This window comes from Phoenix dactylifera, chromosome 7 (genome assembly GCF_051530095.1).
Source record: "Phoenix dactylifera cultivar Ajwa chromosome 7, Ajwa_hap1_PhDact_Kaust_v1.1, whole genome shotgun sequence".
Lineage (NCBI taxonomy): Eukaryota > Viridiplantae > Streptophyta > Magnoliopsida > Arecales > Arecaceae > Phoenix > Phoenix dactylifera.
The window spans coordinates 22,783,379-22,808,506 of NC_143196.1; the positions used below are offsets into that span (position 1 = coordinate 22,783,379).

At 42.9% G+C, this 25,128-nt stretch overlaps 1 protein-coding gene across 5 annotated transcripts; it reads right to left on the reverse strand.

Moving 5' to 3' along the window:
• Positions 1-11,405: 11,405 nt before the first annotated feature.
• LOC148702969 (patatin-like protein 2) lies at positions 11,406-18,501 on the reverse strand. 5 transcript variants are annotated; one of them, XM_089924330.1, is made up of 8 exons: positions 17,674-18,498; positions 14,485-14,589; positions 14,144-14,325; positions 13,805-13,991; positions 12,939-13,100; positions 12,551-12,853; positions 12,261-12,439; positions 11,406-12,164 (listed from the first exon to the last, which is right to left on the reverse strand). In XM_089924330.1, exons 3-8 carry the CDS (start codon positions 14,242-14,244, stop codon positions 12,086-12,088), a joined length of 1,011 nt encoding a protein of 336 aa, XP_089780456.1. In that variant the 5' UTR covers positions 14,245-14,325; positions 14,485-14,589; positions 17,674-18,498; the 3' UTR covers positions 11,406-12,085. The 5 variants fall into 5 exon arrangements, with proteins under 5 accessions (XP_089780456.1, XP_088557429.2, XP_088557427.2 ...); XM_088701303.2 differs by having other exon boundaries at positions 13,805-13,940; positions 14,485-18,501; XM_088701301.2 differs by having other exon boundaries at positions 14,485-18,501.
• Between the last annotated feature and the right edge of the window lie 6,627 nt (positions 18,502-25,128).

A 25,128-nucleotide genomic window follows, 5' to 3' on the forward strand; every position in this document is an offset into this window, starting at 1 on the left:
ACTCTGCACATCCTGACAATATGTCCGTTGGGGTCGGAGTCGACTCGCGCGATCTGGAGTCGACTCGGCTGTAGCGGGAGTCGACTCATGCTTTTCTGGAGTCGGCTCGGCAACTGTTCCGGATTTGAATTAAAGTGACCTCCGCGACTGGGAGTCGACTCGACTTAACCCGGAGTCGACTCGCCAACTTCTGGAGCTAACTTGCCATTTTCGGAGTCGGCTCATCCCATGAAGTCCATGGAGCTAATTTTTCAACTTGGCCCACTCGAGTCGACTCGACAATCCTGGGAGTCGACTCGGCGCTCAGAGCCCGAACTCCCGATCTTCTGTCTTTTGGCTCATCCAGTCTTGGAGTCGACTCGAACTGTTCCGGAGTCGACTCGGCTCTCAGTTTCCGAAAACTGCTCTCTGACTTTTGCCTTGTGTACCACTGAGAGTCGACTCTACGCTTTCTTTGGAGTCGACCTGCCAACCATCGGAGTCGACTCGCGTTCCACAGGAGTCGACTCGAATCTCAGGGTCGAAAATCGCTTTCTGACTTTTCTGTCTGTAACTCCTTGGAGTCGACTCATACTACTCCGGAGTCGACTCGGTAATCATCGGAGTCGACTCGCGCACTTCAGGAGTCGACTCGCTGACAGATTTTGAGTTGAGTCTTTCTGTTCGTCTGTCAGTTCTCAGTCGGAGTCGACTCGTAATGATCCGGAGTCGACTCGACCCGTGCCAGTGATTCTGATACGCTTGGAGTCGACTCGTAATATCCCGGAGTCGACTCGAGTCTCAAACTTTGGTTCAAACTGACTTCTTAACTTATCCAAAATATCTTGAACCAAGTCTAGAAACACTTAGACAAGATTTTCACTGAAACACTCAATTGAATTCATTAGTAAACAAAAGATATACTCAAATGCTTTGAGCTCATCAAAATCAAATAGGGTTTTAATCAATCACTCCACAATAAGGGTCCCCAAATATATTTGATTGGTCCCTCCACTAAAGTTTTATTATAGAACAATACCCTGTAATTAAGTATTAGTCCCTGCAATGAATTGTGTTGCATAAATAATCCATTAGAGACCAACTTTGGGGGCCCTATTGGGCCAAGTCTATGTGGGCCCATTGGGCCGTGTTCGATATGGCCCCTATCGGGCCATGCCTACTATGGACCAACTCTGGGCCCTGTTGTGTCGTGCCCAGTAGTATTACTTTTGGATTTTGCTTAGCTCTGAAATTAACAAGGGATTAATTATATTTAAACAGGTGAACCTGATCCGCCTATCTGAAGTAGGGATTAAGCGAGAAGAGGTAAGTAACTTAATGCTTCAAAGTGCATTTTTCAAATTATTTAGTAAAATAACTATTAGTGAATTAAATTTCAAAATATGATTTGTATTTAGTAAAATGGGTCGGACATGTCTAAATTTCATCTGAAAATTTTGTTATATGCTCTGAAATCTGTAAACTATAACTGGATAATTTATGAAATCTGTTTTATATATATATATGCATTCTCAGCATGGCTATGATCTATTTTGTTCTGTTCTGGCCCCACCAATGGAGATTATACGTTGGACCTGTCGACTTATAATCTATGAGGAACCGGTTTCGACACCGCGCCACCGGTAATTAGAATAGTAGTTTCTGGACACCGTTGCCACCGGTGACTAACAATAGTGATTTCTGGTACTCTGTGCAACCCATGCCACTGGGTTACATGGCCGTAGCCTATTATGTTGAGATTCTGGTATCAGAGTTTTTAAAAAAATGATAATAAGTTTTGAAAATAGAAAAACGATGTTATTTATATTTATTCCAGTCATTCCTGTATTTTGATCTGATATACTCTGACCCCACTTTGAATATTTTGTTGCTTACTGGGCTAGTGTAGCTCATTATTTTATTTTCTCTATTTTTTCAGATTCAGAGACTTGATCGTACGGGATTGGAGAGTGCGTTAGATTTTTCGATTATTTCTTCAGTTATTAGCATTTTAGATTATCTTGGACATTTGAATGATATTAGCAAATGTTATTTTGAAATTTTGTAAGACTGCTTTTGACCAACTTAAATAATTATGTCATCTTTAAACATCTATGATTACTTTGATATGATCTGCTGCCTTGCACACCTTTACGGCCCGCCGTGTGGGCGTGCGGCGTCTGCCGCGCCTCGGGCTCGGGGCGTGACAAATTTGGTGGTATCAGAGCCAGGTTCAGATTCCTAGGGATTGTGTTTGAAATAGTCGGATGGAGCTTAAGTTTTAGGATCTTTAGGATTCGTTGGAAAGTTTGAGAGATGGGCAGACATTAGGCCATTAGATGAAGGTATTTATTTACTTTTGCTATTGATAAATTTATGTTATTTTATCAAATTTTTGAAATGTTAAAATTAGAATGCAACCTAATTATGGTGGTAACCATAGTGTGAATAAGTTATTCTGAGAGTTTTCTTGGTGGAGCAATTTGTATTTCAAATTATGATTAATTAGATTTTGACTAAATTAAGTGAAAGAATATTAGTCATGGGATATTATTGTGTAACGTAATTATTTTAGAAGTTTAACTTGATATCACTGTGGATATTGCCTCTAGTTCAAGTTAATTATTTTGGTGGCAAGTTAAGGTTCATTTCTAAAAAGTTGTTTAAAGTTTAGACTAGAAAATATTTTATAATATTCATTGAAATATTAACTCTGTGATTTGGAAATAGTTTCTGATGGTTTTCCTTATTAAGGAGAATTTTAATGTCAAAGAAAAGTATAGTATTTTTTATTTTGTTCGATATGGATATCATTGTGTTATTAGTAAATTTTCTAAGTCCAGTAGATTTACAAGATCCCGAAATATTTGTATTCCAAATAAAAATATTTTACTTATTTGAGGAGTTAATCTCAATGTAAAATCATAGAGATTATATCTTAGTAGAATTTCTTGTAAATCTTTGAACCAGATCATTAGATTCTTGTGAGTTAAATATTTATAAATCAAGGCCATGAGTTGATTATGGATTTTGTATCACCATATGAGAAAAGCAAGTGTGATATCGTGAGAGGCCCAAATGAGTTTAGCCTAAAAGAAAAGATTCAGAATGATTGAGTAAGCTCCTGAGTAAGTTAATCTAGAATCTTTTAATCGAAGCTTGGAATAAATATCAACTTATATAATGGAATTGTCAAGGAAAACTAGAATTGGCTTAGTTCAAATTTGGATCTAGAATATGATTACTTGATCATATGATGGTACAAATACGGCAACTTTCTCAAGCATTAATCATGACCTAGTGTACTTGGGAAGCAAGGATAAAATTTTGCTTGGATATAAAAAAAAAAATGTTGATAATCTGGGATCATTAAGAAATTTTGGAGAATATTGATCAGAGTTGCGCAGCGAAAGTATGATGGACTGAGTAAATTTTAACTGGCCAAAAATATTGACTGTGTTTTGGTAACATGTTATGATGAAAGACTATATTGTTCAATAATGAATGATTTTATTAATAAGAGAATGTGAATACTATTGATTCTCTGGTCAATCATGATATGATTATGTTATCTCTTGGATAGACTTTACTATTTTTGGGTATGCTAAGAAAATAATAATAATAATAATAATTTGAGCGTATCATGACTCGGGTTAGTTGATTGTTGACCAAATATGGTCTAATTTGTTAAGTATCTAAATAAACCATGCATTATTTGCTCCCATCTTATGATTTATAAGTTTAAGTTAAAAGCTTTGTGGCATATTGAATCATGGTATCAATACTTTGCCTTCTCAGACATGCTTTTATGATTTGATGCAAATCATTTTTGAGATAGACCGTTGCTATCTAATGATCATCACTACATGTTCATTTTGTGAATTACATTTCTAGCCATTTAATGATTTGACTCTAAGGTTGGTCATTATCCTTTGAGGGATCAGCACACTACCATGACAAGTGTATGAGATCTATTTCATTTCAAGTTCTATCCCAAACACAACTAATTTTAATCAATCATATTGTGAATCGATTTTGATCTGATCTTGAGTCAACATGCACCAAGATGATAATTTCAATCTGAGAATTCAGTTAGTCACTTATCTAGTGCTAATCTTGCGAGTGTATATGAAAGTTTTGATAATTGATTCAAAGTTATCTATCACATTGATTTTTATCGAGAAGAATGAGATCTTGGATTTATATTATTTAATAGGCTGAGCATTTCTAAATTTGAAAGGCATAGATCTCTCAAATTTCGAGGACGAAATTTTTAAGGGGGAGAGAATGTGAGATACGGGGCTGAAGTCGGCAGCCACAACCGACTTCAACCCCATTCCCCTTTTGGAAGGGGCTAGAGCAAGGGATCGCAGACGCGATCCCCTCTAGCTTTCTTCGGGCGCAGCAAGGGCGGGGTGCCACGGGCGTTACGTGGCAGCCTCGCAGTCGTTCCGCAGCCACCCCGCAGCTGCACGAGCGGCCGTTGATTTCGCCCAACCGCCGCAATTTTCGCGGCGGAAAGCCCTTGAAATAGGGTTATAAAACCCCCATTTCCTCCTCCCTTGGATCCTCCACCGAGCACCTCCTATCCTTTCCCCCCTCTCTTCCCTGCTTTTCCTCCTCCTCCGGTGACCGCGTGCGCCACCCCAACCGAGCTTCTCCACCCTAGGTCATCTTCTTCCTTGGATTTTTTTTGGTTCCCTCTGCTTCCCCTGTTTTGAGATCTAGTTTGGCCATTGGAAACCCCACCGCCGTCGTCGCTGCTAGCTGCCGGATCGAACCACCTGCGGTCGGGATCCGCCGCCTCCGTCGACCGCCGGTAAGCCTCTTCTTCTTGTTATTCATTCTATTGCCAAATAGCTTTGATTCTTCCCTTTGTTTTGGCCCCAAACCGAGACCAAGCTCGGTTGTTCTCGACCCCGACCACCGCAACGGCCACCGGCCGTCACTGCGGTTGGCTGGCCGTCGACCGGACGACGGCCTCCGCCATCCAGGCTGGTCGCCTAGACCCCATCCCCGGTCCTTTCTTCCTCTTCTTTTTCTTGTCCGTGGGGGTTTGGGGAAGAAGAAGGGCCCTGTTCACGGGCCCTATTCACTGCGGGCCCAACTTAGGCCTGGTTCGAACCCAAAACCCGAAAAAAGGAAAAAAAAAAACCCAAAACCCGAAACTCAGTTCAGACCAGCAACCCGAAACCCAGTTCAGACCCGAAACCCGAACCCGTTTGGCCAATAAATAGAATTTTGTTGTGAAGCCCTGGACAGTATATTATTTCACAAAAGAGCCTTCTACAATTTATGTTTGTTCCCTATAAGAAAGATTATTAAATAAGGATCCCTAAATATATTTGATTGGTTCCTCCACTAAAGTTTTATTATAGAACAGTACCCTATAATTAAGTATTAGTCCCTGCAATGAATTGTGTTGCATAAATAATCCATTAGAGACCAACTTTGAGGGCCCTATTAGGCCAAGTCTATGCAGGCCCATTGGGTCGTGTCCGATATGGGCCCTATCGGGCCATGCCTACTATGGACCAACTTTGGGCCCTATTGTACCGTGCCCAGTAGTATTATTTTTGGATTTTGCTTAGCTCTGAAATTAACAAGAGATTAATTAAATTTAAATAGGTGAACCTGATCCGCCTATCTAAAGTAGGAATTAAGCGAGAAGAGGTAAGTAACTTAATGCTTCAAAGTGCATTTTTCAAATTATTTAGTAAAATAACTATTAGTGGATTAAATTTCGAAATATGATTTGTATTTAGTAAAATGGGTCTGGCATGTCTAAATTTTATCTGAAAATTTTATTATATGCTCTGAAATCCATAAACTATGACTGAAAAATTTATGAAATATGTTATATATATATATATGCATTCTCAGCATGGCTATGATCTGTTCTGTTCTGTTCTGGCCCCGCCAATGAGAATTATATGTTGGACCTATCGACTTGTAATCTGTGAGGAACCGGTTTCGACAACGCGCCACCGGTGATTAGAATAGTGGTTTCTGGACACCGTTGCCACCGGTGACTAACAATAATGGTTTCTGAAACTCTGTGCAACCCATGCCACTGGGTTACGTGGCCGTAGCCTATTATGTTGAGATTATGGTATCAGAGTTTTTGGAAAAATGATAATAAATTTTGATTATAGTAAAACGATGTTATTTTTGATTTATTCCAGTCATTATCCTATATTTTGATCTGATATTCTCTGACCCCACTTTGGAGTATTTTGTTGCTTACTAGGCTGGTATAGCTCATTATTTTATTTTCTCTATTTTTTCAGATCCAGAGACTTGATCGCACGGGATTGGGCAGTGCGTTAGATTTTTCGATTATTTCTTCAGTTATTAACATTTTAGATTACCTTGGACATTTGAATGATGCTAGCAAATGTTATTTTGAAATTTTGTAAGACTGCTTTTGGCCAACTTAAATAATTATGTCATCTTTAAACATTTGTGATTGCTTTGATATGATCTGCTGCCTTGCACGCCTTTGCGGCCCGCCGTGCGGGCGTGCGGCGTCTGCTGCGCCTCGGGCTCGGGGCGTGACACTTGGTTTCTTCGCTACCTTCAAGACAGAACCGACTGGGAGGAAAACATTCTTTGCGTTTCCTCAGCTTGGGAGAAATCGGAACGCCCTTTGATCTCCCCATGTGAAGAACACCGCCCACCGCAGCAGAAAATATCACCTGAGCTCTGATACCAATTGTTGCCCAAATCACTGGACACAATGATGCAGAACAATACGAAGAATTGAGAGAGGAAGAGAAAGAAGAAATCAAACACAAGAATTTTACCTGGTTCGGCAATGTACCTACGTCCATGGGAGCGAAACGGCTGTAACTTTCACTATCTCACAAATAACTAGGGCTACAAGATATTTATAGTTAAACCCTAGCCCCAGTGTCCCAACTCTTATCAGCATTCCTGTTAGAATAAAACACTACATAATTATTCCAAAGATAAATATATCCCATGTACCACTCAAATAAGTATACCACTTAATATGAGCTACTTACTCTTAACATGAAGATAATCTACTGAGCACTAATTTTTGTTTTGACACTGTTCAAAATATGCTTATGTAACAAAGAGGACATTAAGAAAAACTTTGACCGGAAGTTAGAAAAATTAGAAATGTTCTCAATTTTTAATAAGGAAAAATTCCTGCTTGAAAAAGATGATCTTTAAAACATGTTCGACTGATCTATGAATATCATAGAAGTATCTTTGGCATATATAAGATTTTTTAAACTAGAAAAATATAATCATAAAACAGAAAAACTGGAGAAAAAATTAGGAAAACTGTCTAAAATCTAACACTAGCATAACAAATGGATAACTAGATCTAAGAAACAAGGAAAGTAGAAAAGAAGAAAGAAATGATGAATCAGCAACAATTGTCTAATTATTAGGTGTATCTTAATTTCTAGGAAACTGGAGATTTAATAAAATTATCTATGAGCACCTGAAGTTCTGATTCTAGAGATGTAAGAATAGTTGCAGGAATGATTCCTTTAATTCCTCCTCCATCAATGCTGAGAATAGTGATTACGTTTCCATAGGTTGGGGCCTGTATCTGACTGATGGATTTTGATTTTTGCATGATTGTTGAGCTGTTGCTGATCAACAATAAGGGAACTACTTTGGGGACACAAAAGTTTTAAGTGATCCAAGTAGGGATAGGTAGAAGTTTAAATAGACTTCGGCATACATGAGAAGGTAGATGTTTAAATAGACTTGGGCATACATGAGACGTTCCTAATATTCTTCTTTGGAGTGCTAGTCCAACATCGTACTTCGATAATTTGAAATCAGCATGTGGTCATATGGCATGCCTCCGTTGAATGATTTAATACGTGAAGGTGGCTCGTCAAAGTACGTACGTATCATGATTTGTACCAAAAAAAAACGGGACGTATCATGATTCATTGCATAGAATAGAATAGTTGGATTAGCTCTTTTAGAGAATTGTTGGTGAGAGAAACGATATTGATTGTTAGGTGGCTTTGTTGCGCTGAATTTTAAAATCTTTCAATAGTTGACCGAAGAAGAATTAAGAATGATTCCAAATGAGGGCATAAATACAAATTACAATTGAAAGAAGCCTTTTTATTTGATTATATTAGGCCTTCAGAACAATAAACATCATACGAAGCATACTTAATGACGTTGCTAAGCTGAAACTTAACAAGTATACGTACCTTTATGTGGGTTTTGATCTCTACACTTTATTAATGGTAAAATTTAGTATGGAAGAAACTTGTTCACAGTCAAGTGATATAATAGGGGGGCGGCCGATGGTTTTATTGGAAATTTGGTTTTCAATGATGCATATAAGTGTTGCCCTGGAGCAAAGACTATGACGACGCTCATTAGTGTCGTCTATTGTCTACGCTTTTTAAAAGCGTGGACAATTTTGGCACTAAATTGAAAATTGCTGGCGCTTGTAAAAAGCATCGGTAAAACTGACTTTTTCTATAGTGAAGGTACTTGTTCATATATAGTCAAGTGATCTAATAGTGTTTCCTAATTTTCTTTTAAGATGGAGAATGGTAACGTACTGAAATATCTGAATACCACTACTTCTATAAATTTAATCTACAGTTAAACCTAAAGCATACAAAAAGTAAACCAGGAAACAACCATAATGACTTTACCTAGCAAATTCTTGTCTTCTAAATTTTTGTTTATCTAGAATATGATTTTCCAAAAATTTATTATCATCAATAAATAAATCATATGTTGATTTTGTTATACCTCAGATCCGGAATATGACATGGCCGTGCCACTGATAGGTACAGCCCACGAAAATATGAAGCTAACATTACTTTTAGCTTTCAAATCCATCACAACAAAATATAACAATTAAATGTCTAATTTTATCATCTATTAAATAAAATCAATATTTGTTCAAAACGTCTAAATCCAACATCAATACCCAAACACATTACCCTCAATATTCAGAAAATCATTACCTGCAAATTTATGGTCAGTACTAAAATTCTTTTACAAAATTGCCAAGCTTTCTAGCACGAATTCTAAGCCTGAACCAACCTTCGTCTCTACTGATTTTATTTGCTTAGAGAGAAAAAAATAAAAATAGATCTATATGAGCGACACAACTCAGTAAGTAAATCTTTCACTACCTTACTAGATCAAGCATAAGTTTTCCATGTCAATGCATTATTTATGAAAAATAACAGATATTTCTAAATAAGCATTTCATAATACAGTATATTAAAAACAGGTCATAAAGCAAATCATGCATTAACAAAGCATCCATCTTTAATAATCATAGTGCCAAGTTTATATTACATATAAATTTGTAAATCATTCTTCAAGTCATGTAATCCTATCATGGATCAAAACATTGCTCACAGATATTTCTGCTATGGTCATTATAACCCATGAAAGGGCCATTTTCATAATTGATAAAATATCATCGTTCATATTCGTTATCAACTTTAATCCGTTGGCAGAGAATCGTTTTCGTTAGATGCTAGCTCTAAGGTGTCGATTGACCCCTATTTTTAGAGGTGGTTATAGCAATATGAGAACCTTTGAAAAACTTACATCTTTTTCTTAAAATATACATATAAATAGGTGAAAAATACTAAATAGCATGATCAGATTCATATTTCATAATGAAAGTATTTTTATCAAAATATTCATAAAACTATTTTTCATAATAAAACATGTTTTTCATAACACATACGCTTGTCCATAATTTTAAGAAAAACATATATTTCTACAAGCAAATTTTATACACAAAAAATATGATCATTTGAAAAATAATAAGGAGTGCATACCTCTTCCATCTTAAGATATGCTTGTGGAAATATGCTTTATTACCTCTTCCATGTTTGTGGAAATATAAGTTTTCTAAAGACTCTTAGATTGCTATGGCTGGCTCTAGAAATGGAGGTCAATCGATACCTTGGAGCTAGCATCCAACGAAAACAACCCTCTACTAATGGGTTAAAATTGGTAAAGAATATAAACTATGATATCTTGTCGATTACGAAAATAGCCCTGTTATGGGTTATAGTGATCATAGCATGAATATCTGTGAGTAATATTTTGATCCATGATAAAATTGCATGACATGAAGAACGATTTACGAATTTAATTACTATATAAATTTGGCACTATGTTTATAAAGATTGATGATTTATTCATGCATGATTTGCTTTATGACCTATTTTTAATATATTGTATTATGAAATGCTAATTTTGAAATATCTGCTATTTTTCTTAAATGATGCATTGACATGAAAAACTTATGCTTGATCCAGTAAGGTAGTAAAATATTTACTTACTACGCTGTGTCACTCATATACCTCTATTTTTATTTTTTTCTCTCTCCAGACAAATAGAATTAGTAGGGACGAACGTTAGTCTAGGCTTGGAGTTCGCGCTAGCAAGCTTAGCATTTTTTTAGAAGAATTTTAGCATTAACCATAAATTGGTAGCTAATAATTTTCTGATTGTTGAAGGTGAAGGATTTGGATATTGATGTTGGATTTAGATGCTTTGAACCAACATTAGTTTTATTTAATGGATAATGAAATTAGATATTTAATTGTTATATTTTGTTGTGATAGATTTGAAAGCTAAAAGTAATGTTTTTTTCATGTTCTTGTGGGCTATATCCCTCAGTGGCACGGCTATGTCATATTCCGGATCTGAAATATGACAATAATAGTATTAGAGCAAACTCGGCTCATAATTTATGTGGACTATAGAACATTGCAACACGAGTTCATGGAAGCTGACCACGTGCCGATCGTGGTACTTGTGATTAGATTTGAATGGATTTAAACCCGTAGACTGATGAGGACGTCAGGGCTTGAATGGGGGGAGTATGTGAAGATCCGTGCGGGCATACGTTTAATCCCATTTTGATTATTCGCCGAAAAGATCATGGGTATTTATACATGACTAAGAAACTCAAAAATTACCTTCTGGCTAGTCTTTTTGGATGAGGTTCTAGGTTGTTACAGATTTAATAGCATAGCAAAATCTAACACCAAAGAGATAATGATTTATCCACTGCATATTTAAAATTGGGATAAGTAATCCACTATATACGACGGTAAATTTCATAATTAGGTTTTAGCTTTCAGCCTTACGCTGTTAAACGTAATCTGCAGATTACTTCTTTCTGTATTAAAAAAAAAAAATCAGAAAATTAAGATGTGAACATAATGTAGAAGGAACCATCTGTATTAATTTTAGGATCTTTGTGCAAGCTTTTCAATTACTTGCATTCATCAAGCAGTTGTCCTGATAATCTTCAAGTGCTATTTGGTTTTCTAGACCGAGTTAGTTTTGCATGAAACAGTTGACATGTATATCTTCTGCACATTTCATTTGAAGCTAAGAAGACCAATAATTTCCTTCTCATATTTGGATTTGATTCTCAAGATACTTGGTTTTCTTCTATCTTTTTCTTTTTTATTTTGAAGATCTCTTCATCAAGGCATATTCTATCGATTCTTTGTTCTTCTTTTTGACAACTTCGTTAGCAATACAGAGAACCAAACCAATATTACCCAAGTGATATAGTTGTCAAACTTGCATTTCTTAACCTCCAAGGAGTGTTAAATTGTTTTGTATTGCAAACTCATTACATTTCAGAAAATTGAATATTTTACATACGGACACCTTTTTTAGCTAGCCTGATTATATGTCTATATTCATTTAATTGGTTAAATCAAGAGAGAGCTTTTAATTTGTATCTTCCATGGAGTTTAGGTCTTCACCTCAAACGCATATGAGTGAGAGAGAGTGAGAGTGAGTGAGAGAGAGAGAGAGAGAGAGTCCAGCTTCACCAAAACAATCATTAATACTTACACAGGACTTTTAGAATAGAATGAATGAATTATATTGCCTTTTTAAAATGTACTAATCTACAGAACTTTCCTTCTGGCAAATTTGCCTACAGTGTCGCAATGCTATTATTTCTTGAATTGCATGAATTAACTTCATCCACCATATATGAATTCGTATATTGCTTGCATACAGTGTACAATTGGCTTCTTCTCCCGTCAAGAAAGGAAAAATTTCATGGAGTTACACCGAGCGACGCACATTAATGTTTTCTGGGCATTTTCACATGCGGGGATCTTGACTCACGGAGTCCTCTTTCATGTGAAAGGAGTTTAGCAAACCTGCGAATATACACCAATTAAGTTCAACTAATCTTTTTGTCACAAATCTAAATTGTTAAAAGAAGGTAGCAACAAAACAGAAATGATTCTCTCTACCTTCTAAGAGCATCTTTGTTTGTTCCTTCTCCATTCCCTACTGTTTCAAACACACCAGTCTCCAGGTTCACCCTTGAGACTGGTTTCTTCAACAACTGCTCACCCCTCTTAACGAGATCCTGTAAGTTGTCCTTCGTGGAGACATCAACAGAAGATACAGTCCCGTTCAAAGTATCATCCTACGTTTCCATTCAAGAGAAACCATGACATATAAGGCTTCATTTATAACAAAACAAGCCACCAGTTTTTTTTTTCTTTTTTTTAATGCTTTCCTGATCACATGTTCATACCTCAATCCGAAGATAATTTGATTCAGACCGGAGGGCCTGAAAGACCACTGAAATGTGTATGTCAACCATATCAGCACTTGATTGCATAAACACATCCACCAATGGCGTGGATCCGCCACTCAGCAACCACCCCAGAACTCCCCATTTGCTAGCACGTTTTGCTGTGTACCTTTCTTCAACCTTTGCTGAACCGGTTCCTAATGATATAAGTAGAAGTTTGCGACAGTCCATAGGTCTGTAGGGGAAGTAATCTGGGTTCCCTTTGTGCACCTCCTTCGTTACTTCTCGAATCGCAATCAATGCCTGAAAGTTCACAATTAGAGAGCTTAGCATCATCAATCCATAAATCATAATCAAATTTCATCATCATGGTTTGATGCGTACATACTGGATTATTAGCAGCAACTCCTCCATCAATAAGGTGGAACTCTCTCACGTTCCCTTTGGCATCCTTGGTTTCAAAGTAATGGGCTGGGAGGTACGTGGGTGCTGCAGTAGTTCCAATGCAGATGTCCGAGAGCTGTGCATTCAGAATGCTCTTACGCTTCACCTGCAAAATTTCAGCTGGATACATAAGATTAATGGATAACCGACCAAAATGATAAGAGATAGGGCTTATCTACTTTGTTATCAGTTGGCCTAGCTTTTCTCATTTTGTTCTGAACTTTTTATCTAACCTACAGATGGAAAGCAAGATATGCACATTGTCAGCTACCCTTCAAGCACTTTGGAGTTTGGCAGTTATATATATACTGGTCATTATGATTGTTGATATCAAAAGAGCAACTAATATATTTTAAATAACACTGCTAAATCTGATTTGCTACGAAAAGCTAAGTATGTGACAGTTTTAGCCCATTTCAGGGTTCATGAAGTTCTCTAGAATAAAATATATAGTCAATAGTAAATCCCTATTACTTTAACCTTATATGAATTCTTCTTATATTTACAGGGCAACTGTGGCTTCTTTTTGACTTTGCATCTTAACTCTCTTTTGGCCTGATGATTACAGAGTCCACATCAGGTTAAAGAAATATTCACAAAATTTCATCTGCTTTCTGCCATGAATTTTTTCAGCTATTTTTTGAAGGGAAAGAAGGGGATGGACCCCTTCAGCTACCATGTCACAGTCAGATGATTTACACTTTTAGCTCCCAATCATATATTAGTATCTGTCGTCCTCTGTGCTGTAAGCAGAAGCATGGAAATGTAGATGGAGAAAATAAGATATACAGGATTAAAGAAGGATCGCACCTCATAGCTGGAGAAAATGGTAGGGTGGAGCCGCTTGATGTCAAAAGTTGGAATAACCACGTTAGTTAAGGTTTGGTGCAGTCGCATGCTTCCCAGATTTTCCCTGATAAGTTTATGAAGATATTTTCCGTTGTACCTGGGACCCCATAGAGCTCTAACCATTCGCATTATTGGAGCCAAAATTCCTCTAAAATAAGAAATTTATGAAGGTTTCTTTTTTGTCAGAAGTGGAATTTGAACCCGAAATTTATGAAGTATTAACTGGAAATTTTTATCAATTGCTAAAGAAAAGATTGGGTGGAAATATCTTTACTAATCATTTGTCATAATCATACTTACCCATATTGTGGAAATATTTTTGGGCTTTCTGCTAGGTAGAAGGATTCTATGTCTTTTGCTGCAAACAGTGGGCGATTATCTTCATCTGGTGCAGTCAACATTGCTGTCACAAGACCACCGGTGCTCGTTCCTGCAATCACATCAAAATAGTCGGCAATCCTTGCATCCTCACCATCAAGTTTCTGCACAAATCAATGAAAAAGGCCTCTTCAGTCATAGTTGTAAGGAAGAAACAGAAACAGTAATAACAGATGTGACCTAATTTAAATGTCTAAACAAGCTGAAACATCCAATGGAGAATCAAGGCAAGTACTTCTATTGCATCTCGAAGTACATCATACCTGAAGTTCCAATTCTAAGAAGCTGAGGATGACAGCAGGAATAATTCCTCTAATTCCTCCTCCATCAATGCTTAGAATGGTTATCAGATTCCCATACGTTGGGGCCTGTATTAGATTGATGTTGGATTTTGATTTTTCCATCAAGACTACTTTGTAAGTATGAATTAGGATGGAAATTCTCAACAAAAACAGTGTGCCTCTAAGAACTTTCAATTATGTACTGATAGAATTCTGCATATCAGAATGTGCTTTTATAGAAGAATAATTCATCAGTCATACTTCTGGAGTTCTGGTCCAACTAAACTATCAACTATGACCTCCATGGCTGCCTCAAGAATTTGACGGCTTTTCGTATAAGCGTGTGGTCGTCGGCCGCCAATCTATCATTATGACCATACCTCATCCACTTCCAAAATGTTCTTAATTAAGGTACAGTGTAAGATGTCACCAGAGACTTGTAGGTAGGAAACATTACATTGGAAGTTAGGTGGATTGCATGACCTTAGTTTGAATTGCTGTTAATCTATCTTTTGTTGACCAAGGAAGATCAAGTTAGCATTCCAGAAAAAGCATTTAGGAGGGTGATGAGATAGACACTTAAGCGTTCGGATCTCCAGATATTCTTGTTTCACACTGGTTAGAATATTCAAATTTGGAACATTGATTTAGCGTCGGGCACACAAGAACAAATTAATGTGTCTAGGCATCATATTGTATATGATTCAACATAAATATGCATTTCGATGCCGCCCATGTGAGCATAGAAGGAAAAAGAATCCTAAATGAATTGACACTGGATTATTACAATGAAAGAGATATGGTCGTAATTTTTCAATTTTTTCAGGAAAAAAGACGAGAGAACATTATCACCACAAATATTTTAGTTTGGTAGACCTATCAAAGAATCGGTTTAAAAATCACGTTGAGCAAAAGAAAAAAAAAATACTATTGAAATGATAATAATCCAGTTAAGTGACTTATATATCACTTTCCTCAAACTCACTAAACAGTACATAACAAAGGAAAGAGGACTCAAAACAGAATGTAGCAGTTAATTTATCTTTAGAAAACCTATAGACATGTCGTTGATTATAGATAGCACAAAGCTACTGATGAACAATGAATGATTAATACACAAAGTCTCAATGGAGTGACACATGTCAGTAGAAAATGTTGTCCCTCGTATGTGCAGACCTTTTCTCTTGCTATTTTTCAACTAAATCAGCATTGTCTTTTGCTTTTTTCTTCACATGTCAGTGATTAGCTGATGAACTTCTATTCTCAGATTTTAAATTTATATTATTATGTTGTTTGTCAGAGTAAATTTGTATATGAAGAAAGACTTGGACCAAATTATCTTGCTGTACACCCTGAATACAACAAACTAGGTAAGAAACATCAACATTGATGAGGTCAAGGGAGATCGGCCTCCGGCCCGCGTGTCCAGCGCTACGGGGGGATCTGCCGCCCTTCGACCTCGTCCCCACCAGTCTAAATAGCGGAAGCGACTGCTTCTCCTTAAAGGTATTGTCCGCTTTGAAGGAGGTTTTATAGTCTCTTCCCAACGCACGGTTTTGCCCCGCAAAAGGCGCCTCTGAAGAGAAAGGGGTAGACCCCCTCCATTTAAGGAATAAATCTTTTCACTATTTAGTCGATATGGGACTAAGTCTAGGCCTCTTTATTCTCATAACATAGCCCCCCCAGTGGGGAGGTCTGTGCCGGGGTCAAGGGGACCTGTATGGGCCACCAGTAATAAGGTCAAGGGAGATCGGCCTCCGGCCCACGTGTCCAGCGCTACGGAGGGATCTGCCGCCCTCCGACCTCGTCCCCACCAGTCTAAATAGCGGAAGCGACTGCTTCTCCTCAGAAGTATTGTCTGTTTTGAAGGGGATTTCATAGTCTCTTCCCAACATATGGTTTTTTCCCGCAAAAAGCGTCTCTGAAGAGAAAGAGGTAGCCCACCTCCATTTAAGGAACAGATCTCTCCGCTATTTAGTCGATGTGGGACTAAGTCCAGGCCCCTTTATTTCCACAACAATCATAATATTAGCTACTATTTGATACTAAAGCAGAACAAAAACATTTTTCTTCTCAAAAGGTTCTGCAAGTTCAAGGATCCACTTGTAAGTAGCATGCCCTCTGCATTCTTATCAATATATAATGTACTTATTAACTGTCTGTTAGTTCAAGAGGTGGTTTTTTTTTTCCAGGTTATCACAGCATTCAACTTTTTTTTATTTATTTATTTATTTTGGCATCTTCATTGGCACCTTCAATATGTGGCCCCTCGGTATTACAGATTCACACTCTTCTGCCTTGTAGTGCTTCTAGTAGTTTCCTCAGCATAGATTCCTTAATGTGGTGCATTGGGTGACATTTAGACTCCAAGGAGAGTCTTTGAATCTAAAACTGTCTTGAGATATCTAAATGAATGCAAGCATAAAATTGAATGCATCTATGAACAAACAAAGCTTATAAACTCTGAAGAAACAAATATACTTCAGTTGAAATATTCTAGAGTAATAACCAAACTCAAAGAGTCAAAAAATCTGATTAGTATATGATCAAAGATATGACAATGCGTTAATGTTGTTTATTGAATACTCTCCGTTTCATTGGTGATGCCTGATAACACTGACCTATGGACATCGATTCATTCAAGTGACAGGCAAAGCTAAAATCATCTGGTCGGTATCTGCATCTATATAACTCAATTCCGATCTCTGCTGATTATTTTACAAATAAGATCATTCAACATGGGTATTTTCTTTCCTTATTAAACAACATTGGATCTGTATTCGTTTTAATTCTACACTATCAGTATGTTACCAGAGCATGTGTTTCTCTTTCATCTTCATTCTACAATGACCATACCATCTCAACAAGGAGTCTTCCAACCTAATCTGTTGGTTAGAGAAGTAGTTAATTTTTCAATGAGGAAAAGATAGAAATCTCAGCATTACCTTCCCAAAAATGGTGATTTGTCCAAGTTCATGAAATAGAAAATGTTCAGACTCATGTATCTAATCAAGTTCATCAAAAAGAATATGTTAAAGCACATTTTTCTACTACTGAAATCATTAGTGTTGAGCTAGTTTCAGAGCATAATGTTATTTTGGAAGCGGGATAATCTTGCAGTTGATAATAGCGCAAGTGTGATAGCTGAATGTGCACAATTAGGACACCAACCTGAAAATGGAAAAGAGCATTCTGTTGATGCTGATGCAGTAGCGTTCAGTTACAAGTGGAGATCACAAGAACACAGGCACTCGTCCAATCGAAGAGAAGGCTACTAGCAATGTGAGAATTGGGCCCGAATGGGCTGAAGTCGGCAGCCCCAGCCGACTCCAGCCCTTGGCCCAAAACAGAAGCGGAACAGGGGATCGCGATCGCCTGCTCCGCCTTCCTCGGGCGAGATGGGGCGGAGGCGCCGCGGCCGTTCCGCGGCAGCCCCGAGGCCGCTAGGAACGGCCGCCGATCGTGCTCAACCTCCGTGGGAATCACGGCGGTGAACGAGCCACAACCCCATTCGGAAACCTCTATAAAAACTCCCCTCCCTCTGCCATCGATCCACCGCCGCGCCTTCACCTCCCTCCTCCTCCTTCTCCGGTGGCGGGCGTGCCATCCCGACCGAGAACCGCCGCCCAAAACTCCCTCTTCTCCCTCTATGCCGTCCGAGTGCCCTGTTTTCTTTGATTTCCCCTCGTCGCCGGAAGCGCAGCCGCCGCCGCCGCTTGACCGCCGGATCGAGCCACCCTCGGCCGAGATCCTCCCCTCCGTCGACTCGCCGGTGAGCTCCCCTTCTCCTTACTTTTCTTTTCTTAGATAATCTATTCTGGACCAAACCGAGAATGCTCTCGGTCTTCTTCCACCGTCGGCCATTTGCCACTTCCGCCGGACGCCACCGCGGTCGCCGCCGCTTCCGTCGCCGGCTCCACAATGCCGGACCTTCCGGCATCACCTCTCTCTCTTCCTTCTCTTCCCCTTCCTCCCTGCTTCCTAGTTCACGGGATGAAAAACATCATTTGGGCCGTCATTGGGCCATGTTCATCCAATTCGGCCCGGTTCACTGGGCCTGCTTGGCATTGCCATTATGGGCCAAACTTAGCCCAATTCAGCCATTTTAGGCTCTATTGGGCCGCGCATATTATGGGCCAAATTTGGGCCCAGTTCAGTCATTTTGGGCCTCGTTGGGCATATCCATCGTGGGCCTAGTTCGGGCCCTGTTTATTCTGTTGGGTCATGTCTATTGTAGGTCGTGTACCTTTTGGGTCGTGGTGGCCCTGTTCACCATGTTGGGTCGTGTCCATTGTGGGCCGAGTTCGGTTCCTGTTCACCCTATTGGGGCCGTGTCCATTGTGGGTCATATTCATTTGGGCCTTGTTCATCTATTGTGGGACGTGTCCATTGTGGACCGTATTTATTTTGGGCCTTGTTCACCCATTGTGGGTTGTGTTTATTTTGGGCTTTGATCAGTGATTTTGGGCTCTGCTTATCTATTGTAGGCCGAGTCCGTTCATTTTGGACTAGATACATTGATTGATCCAGGTCGACTCGGGCAAAATTTCTCTTTTCTTATTTTGGTCAAATCGAACTAAATAGGCCAAGTTTATAATTGAACGTAACTGGATGGATCAGGCCCAAAAGCTTAACTAGCCTTAAATCATGTGTCTCTTCTCAGCAAGCCCATATTCTGACTAGATCTAGACCTTTCCCTTAATGGTTGATCCAAACCACTCGGACCGAGCCTAATACTAGGATCAAACTAAATTCAAACCCGAGCTGAGATTCCCTCTCCTCCTTTTTCTTCCTCTAGACAAGCTTGGGGATCATAGTATAAGCCATGTTCTTCTTGTAGCTCGGATCCAAGTTGACTCAATTTAAAAACCCCGAACTACTCGGTACCTCGGCAGTTGACCAACCATTACTTTAGTCCCAACTAGATTTACCTTTATTTAACCCATTGAATCCTCCTAGCTCAGACTGACCTGAGCAGTTGGGCACTATCACCCAACTAACTTGATCTGGGGGCATTAGACCGTAGTATTCATTTATGACTTTTCAAATTATATTAAAATTTATAATATTTTAATGATATTAAAAAGGTGTATCTGACACGTCTGCCTAAAGTGGGATTTAAAACGAAAAGAGGTAACCTAATACTTCAAAGTGTATTTTCTAAATTATTTGACAAAATAATAATTAGTTGATTAAATTCTGATATTTTGTTTTGTACTTAGTAGAACGGGCAGGCATGTTAATAATTATTTTAAAATTATGTATATATTATGAAATCTGAAAAATGTGACTGATAAATTATGAAAAATCTGTTTTGTATGTATGTATTCTCAGTGAGCAACATAATACCTCAGAGTGGGGTCAAAGCATGTCAAATATTTAATTAAAATATAAAATAATGACTGAAAAATAAATCAAAAATAAATATATTTTTTAAAATTTATTAAGTATTTTCATAAAAATTGTATTAGAATCTCAACATCAATAAGCTATTGCTATGTAACTTAGTGACATGGGTCGTACAAAGTGCCAAAAACCGTTATTATTAACCACCGGTGGCAATGGTGTCTGTTGCTGGTGGTCCAAACCGAGAACGATTGGCACAGCGGTGTGAATGGGATTCCGTCTGAGTTGCCTTGGTTGGTGTTGATTGCGCTCCACCTTCCACCGGAAAACCTGCAAGCAAGCCTCGCACCACCACTGGGGTAGTGGGGGCCCTCCGACGATCAAGTCAGAGGAGATTGGAGGAGAAGGAGAGATAATAGTAGCAAGTAGGAGAATGCTCTGGAAGTTCTTGCTTACTCCCCCCCTTCTCCCCCCAGCCACATATATACCAGGCTGGGGGGTCCTTCTGGGGGGTTGGTCATCGTGTGGCACGATGGAGTTGCCACTGACATGGCCGTTACAGGGCGTCGTGGGGCAGTGCTGGGTACGGCCATGACAGGGCATAGTGGAGCTCCGCTTTGTACGGCTGTTACAGGAGATCGTGGAGCAGCGCCGGATACGACCGTTGCAGGGAGTAGTGGAGCAGAGGGTCGCGGCGTGCTTCAGGGGAACAGCCTGTCGTTGTCGAGAGATTGCCGACTCGGGGTCGGATTGCTGGATCAAGGGGCAGCCGACTCGGGGTCGGGCTGCGAAACCGAAGATATCCGACTCGGGGTCGGACTGCTGGATCAAGGGGCAGCCGACTCGGGGTCGGGCTGCGAAGCCGAAGATATCCGACTCGGGGTCGGGTTACTGGATCAAGGGGCAGCTGTAGTCTTCTTGGGCGCGCGTGCCGGTCACGTGGGGCATGGTGGCTGAGTTCCCCCGTAACAGTAGCCCCCCACTTCCGAGCCTGGAACCAGAAGGGGAACGGGTGAAGGAAGTGATGCTTCGAGATTGCCGCCATCCCTCGGAGAGGCGCGCGCGCTTCGAGCTCCCCGCCTTCTTTATGGCGTATGGCGGTTGTTGCTGACCTGGCAGTCTGAGGATTTCGGCGGACATCCTTCCTTAATGGCGTCGATTCGCCTTTGGGGCGCGAGCGACCCTTCGACAGCCAGGCGTCCTCTGGCGTCACCGAGGCGTCACCCACCTTTCCGCCTATTTAACCGGGGGTCCTCCTTCGTCCGCCTTTCTCTTTACAGACATCTTCGAGTTTCTCCTTTGCGCTGCCATCATCGCCGTCGGACTGTTCGCTTGCTCCTCCTTTGACGCTCTCGGAGCCGTTCTTCCTTCTCTTCCGGTGAGTTGCCCCATTCTTTAATTTAGGGCTCTCCATACTCTCCTTTTGTATTAGTGTACTCCAGTCGTTCCGGTCCTTTCCCCCTTCTTGACCCTGTCCTGACCGTAGATTCACTGGCCATTAGGGATGGGCGAAGTGAGAGCAGACCGCATTAAGTCGGAGTTGGTCGCCGAAGACCTAGATAGGTTCGTGGCTCGATACCACCTTCCCGAGGCCTGCAATGTTACACTCCCGGGGCCTGAGGAGAGGATGTCCCATCCTCCTCCAGGGAAGGTTGCCATCAATGAGGGCATTCTTCAGGCCGGGTTCCGCTTTCCCCCCTAGGACTTAGTCGTTCAGGTGCTTCGGGGTTTAAGAGTGGCGCCGACGCAACTGGTGCCGAACTCATGGCGCGCCCTGACGGCCTTTCAGGTTCTCTGCCGCATGCACGAGGTTCCTGCCACCCTGAATGTCTTTTGGGAATGCTACGGCCTGAGCAGCCACCCCCAGGATAAAGGGTGGTGGTGCTTTGCGGCGCGGCGAGGGTGCGGCCTCGTCAAGGAGGCTCCTACCTCCATTCACGGCTGGAAGGGGCGCTTCTTTTTCGTTGACGCAGATCCCTCTTGGGGAATCAGGGCAACCTGGGAGACGCCGATGAAGTCCCCGATTGGCCTATCGAAGTTGTCGAGGGAGGAATCCGATGGCGTCGCCGTCTTGAAGGAGTTGGTTGCCGAGGGCCGGCTCCCCCCGGTGGCTCGCCTTATTTCCGAGGATACCTTGGTGAACGTCGGTCTGAGCTCGGTCCCCGCTGACCGTGAGCCCGCCACCATTTCTTTTTTAGCTCCTTTCTCCTCTTTCGTCTCGTTCTTTCCTTCAGTTTCTCAACCTCCGACCACCTCGTCCTTTTTGCAGAGATCGACGACGTCATGCGGTCGGACAAGGCAACGGCTGTTGGTAGGACGTCCCTACTGGAAGCAGTCCGGAGGAAGAAACGAGCTCCTCCGAGCGGGGCCCCACCGGCGAAGAAGTCCCGCCGGCAGGCGACTCCGACACCGACAGACGGGTCCGGACCCGCCGATCAGGGGGACGCCGCGGGCACGGACCGGCAGTTGATGCTGTATCAGCCCTCCGACGCCGAGACTACCGTTTCTCCGGAGGCATCACCCGGGCGCGCCCGGGATGGACGGGTTGGACGTGATCGGTCCCCAGCCCAGCATTCGACTCGGTCGGCTCCGGATGATACGAGGAGGGACGCGCCGAGGCCCCGGCCGAGCGGGACCCTGTCAATTTCAGGGGCGGTCCCCGCCCCGAGCATGGTCAGCATGACTCTTCCCCAAGCGATGGGTAAGGGTAAGGCTGCAGAACCACCGTCCGACTCCGGGGAGAAGTCGGGGTCGGCCTTCACTTTCGCCGGCGCCCGAAACCTCATCGAGACGGTGCTGCTGGAGAAGGACCGCAGGCGGGTCCGGGAGATGAGGGTCCCTGACGTTGGGGCTGCCAGCTGCGTCTGTCTCATGTCGGTGAGTGTTCTTTTGGTCGCTTTCATCATTTATAGGCTCTGTTGATCCCCGCCTGACGCCCTCGTTTTTCCTATCTCTTAGCTCGCCCAGTACATGATCCGCCTGGAGGAGTGCTACGAGGAACAGGCGAGGCTTCTGGCGAGGGCCGAGAGCCAACTGAAGGCAGTAGAGGAGGGAGGTCAGGCTGCGGCGGGGAGGACGACCAGGGACCTCGAGACGAGGCTCCAGGTGGCCGAAGAGCGGGCACTCGGCTTCGCCACCCTCGAGAAGCAACTGTTGGAGGCTCGGGAGCAACTCAAGGTTGCCTCGGGTCTCGAGGGCGAGATCAAGAAGGCGGAGGAGCGGGCCGAGAAGCAGTCCCGGAAGGCTGCCGACTACCGGGAGAGGTGGGAGAAGGCCCAGCGGTCAGCCGACAACGCCCGCAACCGGACCCGGTCTCTTGAAGCCAAGCTGGGCGAATTGGAGTCGGCCTTGGAGAAGTCCCGCGCGAGCGACCAGGAGCTTCATTCGCGCCTGGAGGAGGCTGAGGCTGCTCGCATCGCTGCCGAGGCGAAGCACAAGGAGGCCCAGGCTGATCTGCTGAGGGTCTCCTCCGAGGCGGATGACCGGATTGTGGCGAAGGTCTTGGAGGCAAAAGCTCAGATTATGGAGCGAGCAGAGGCGGCGCTGGCCGAGAAGAGTGCGGAGATCGGACGTCAGGCGGTACAGGCTTATCGTCAGTCCGCCGAGTTCACCCGTGACATGTCGGGGGTGGTACAGGCCTATCGTCAGTCTGACGAGTTCGTCCGTGACATGTCGGACGCGGGGTCCGACTCCTTTGTCTTAGGCTTCGAGGAAGGCCTAGCAAGGGTGTCGGCTAAGTACCCCGAAATTGACCTGAGTGGGATCTCCCTTCTCGACTCCCCTCCGGCGCCATTGCCTGTTGATTCTCCAACCGTCTCCCTACCCCTTGCAGACGTGCCGGGCGTTCCCGACCCGGGGGTTCCTCCAAGCTGACCCTCTGTACTTTTCTTTGTGTGTTGGCGTTTTGCCAAGTTGTACGGGTCTCGGCCCTGAAACAATGAAAGTTAATGCAAATAGAGTTTCTTCATTTCACTTTCGTCCTTCTTCTTTCTAACTCTTGGTAGCGTCTCGCTGACTCCCGACTCTTGAAATTCTTCTGGTGCTAGGCCAGGTATCTGAGGGTTAGGCCTCAGGAAATTCTTCCGGCACTAAGCCAGGCATCCGAGGGTTAGGCCTCAGGAAATTCTTCCGGCACTAAGCCAGGCATCCGAGGGTTAGCCCTCAGGAAATTCTTCCGGCGCTAAGCCAGGCATCCGAGGGTTAGGCCTCAGGAAATTCTTCCGGCACTAAGCCAGGCATCCGAGGGTTAGGCCTCAGGAAATTCTTCCGGTGCTAAGCCAGGCATCCGAGGGTTAGGCCTCAGGAAATTCTTCCGGCGCTAAGCCAGGCATCCGAGGGTTAGGCCTCAGGAAATTCTTCCGGCGCTAAGCCAGGCATCCGAGGGTTAGGCCTCAGGAAATTCTTCCGGCGCTAAGCCAGGCATCCGAGGGTTAGGCCTCAGGGAATTCTTCCGGCGCTAGGCCAGGCGTCCGAGGGTTAGGCCTCAGGAAATTCCGCTCGTTGGTCGGCCAAGGCTGGCGCAAGCCGAGGCGACCGGTCGGGGCTTCAGGCTAGTCTGCTCCCGGGATGATCATCGGGTTAGCCTGGCATCCGAGGGCCGAGCCTCGGAAAATTCCGCTCGTTGGTCGGCCAAGGCTGGCGCAAGCCGAGGCGACCGGTCGGGGCTTCAGGCTAGTCTGCTCCCGGGATGATCATCGGGTTAGCCTGGCATCCGAGGGCCGAGCCTCGGAAAATTCCGCTCGTTGGTCGGCCAGGGCTGGCGCAAGCCGAGGCGACCGGTCGGGGCTTCAGGCTAGTCTGCTCCCGGGATGATCATCGGGTTAGCCTGGCATCCGAGGGCCGAGCCTCGGGAAATTCCGCTCGTTGGTCGGCCAGGGCTGGCGCAAGCCGAGGCGACCGGTCGGGGCTTCAGGCTAGTCTGCTCCCGGGATGATCATCGGGTTAGCCTGTCATCCGAGGGCCGAGCCTCGGGAAATTCCGCTCGTTGGTCGGCCAAGGCTGGCGCAAGCCGAGGCGACCGGTCGGGGCTTCAGGCTAGTCTGCTCCCGGGATGATCATCGGGTTAGCCTGGCATCCGAGGGCCGAGCCTCGGGAAATTCCGCTCGTTGGTCGGCCAAGGCTGGCGCAAGCCGAGGCGACCGGTCGGGGCTTCAGGCTAGTCTGCTCCCGGGATGATCATCGGGTTAGCCTGGCATCTGAGGGCCGAGCCTCGGGAAATTCCGCTCGTTGGTCGGCCAAGGCTGGCGCAAGCCGAGGCGACCGGTCGGGGCTTCAGGCTAG

Excerpts from the sequence above, each read along its gene's own strand:
- LOC148702969 (XM_088701301.2), bottom strand. The coding sequence starts at position 14,625 with ATGGAAAAATCAAAATCCAACATCAATCTAATACAGGCCCCAACGTAT. Across the intron at positions 13,992-14,143 it reads AAAATATTTCCACAATATGG|AGGAATTTTGGCTCCAATAA; the intron begins GTAAGTATGATT and ends TTCTTATTTTAG. Across the intron at positions 13,101-13,804 it reads CCATTTTCTCCAGCTATGAG|GTGAAGCGTAAGAGCATTCT; the intron begins GTGCGATCCTTC and ends GAAATTTTGCAG.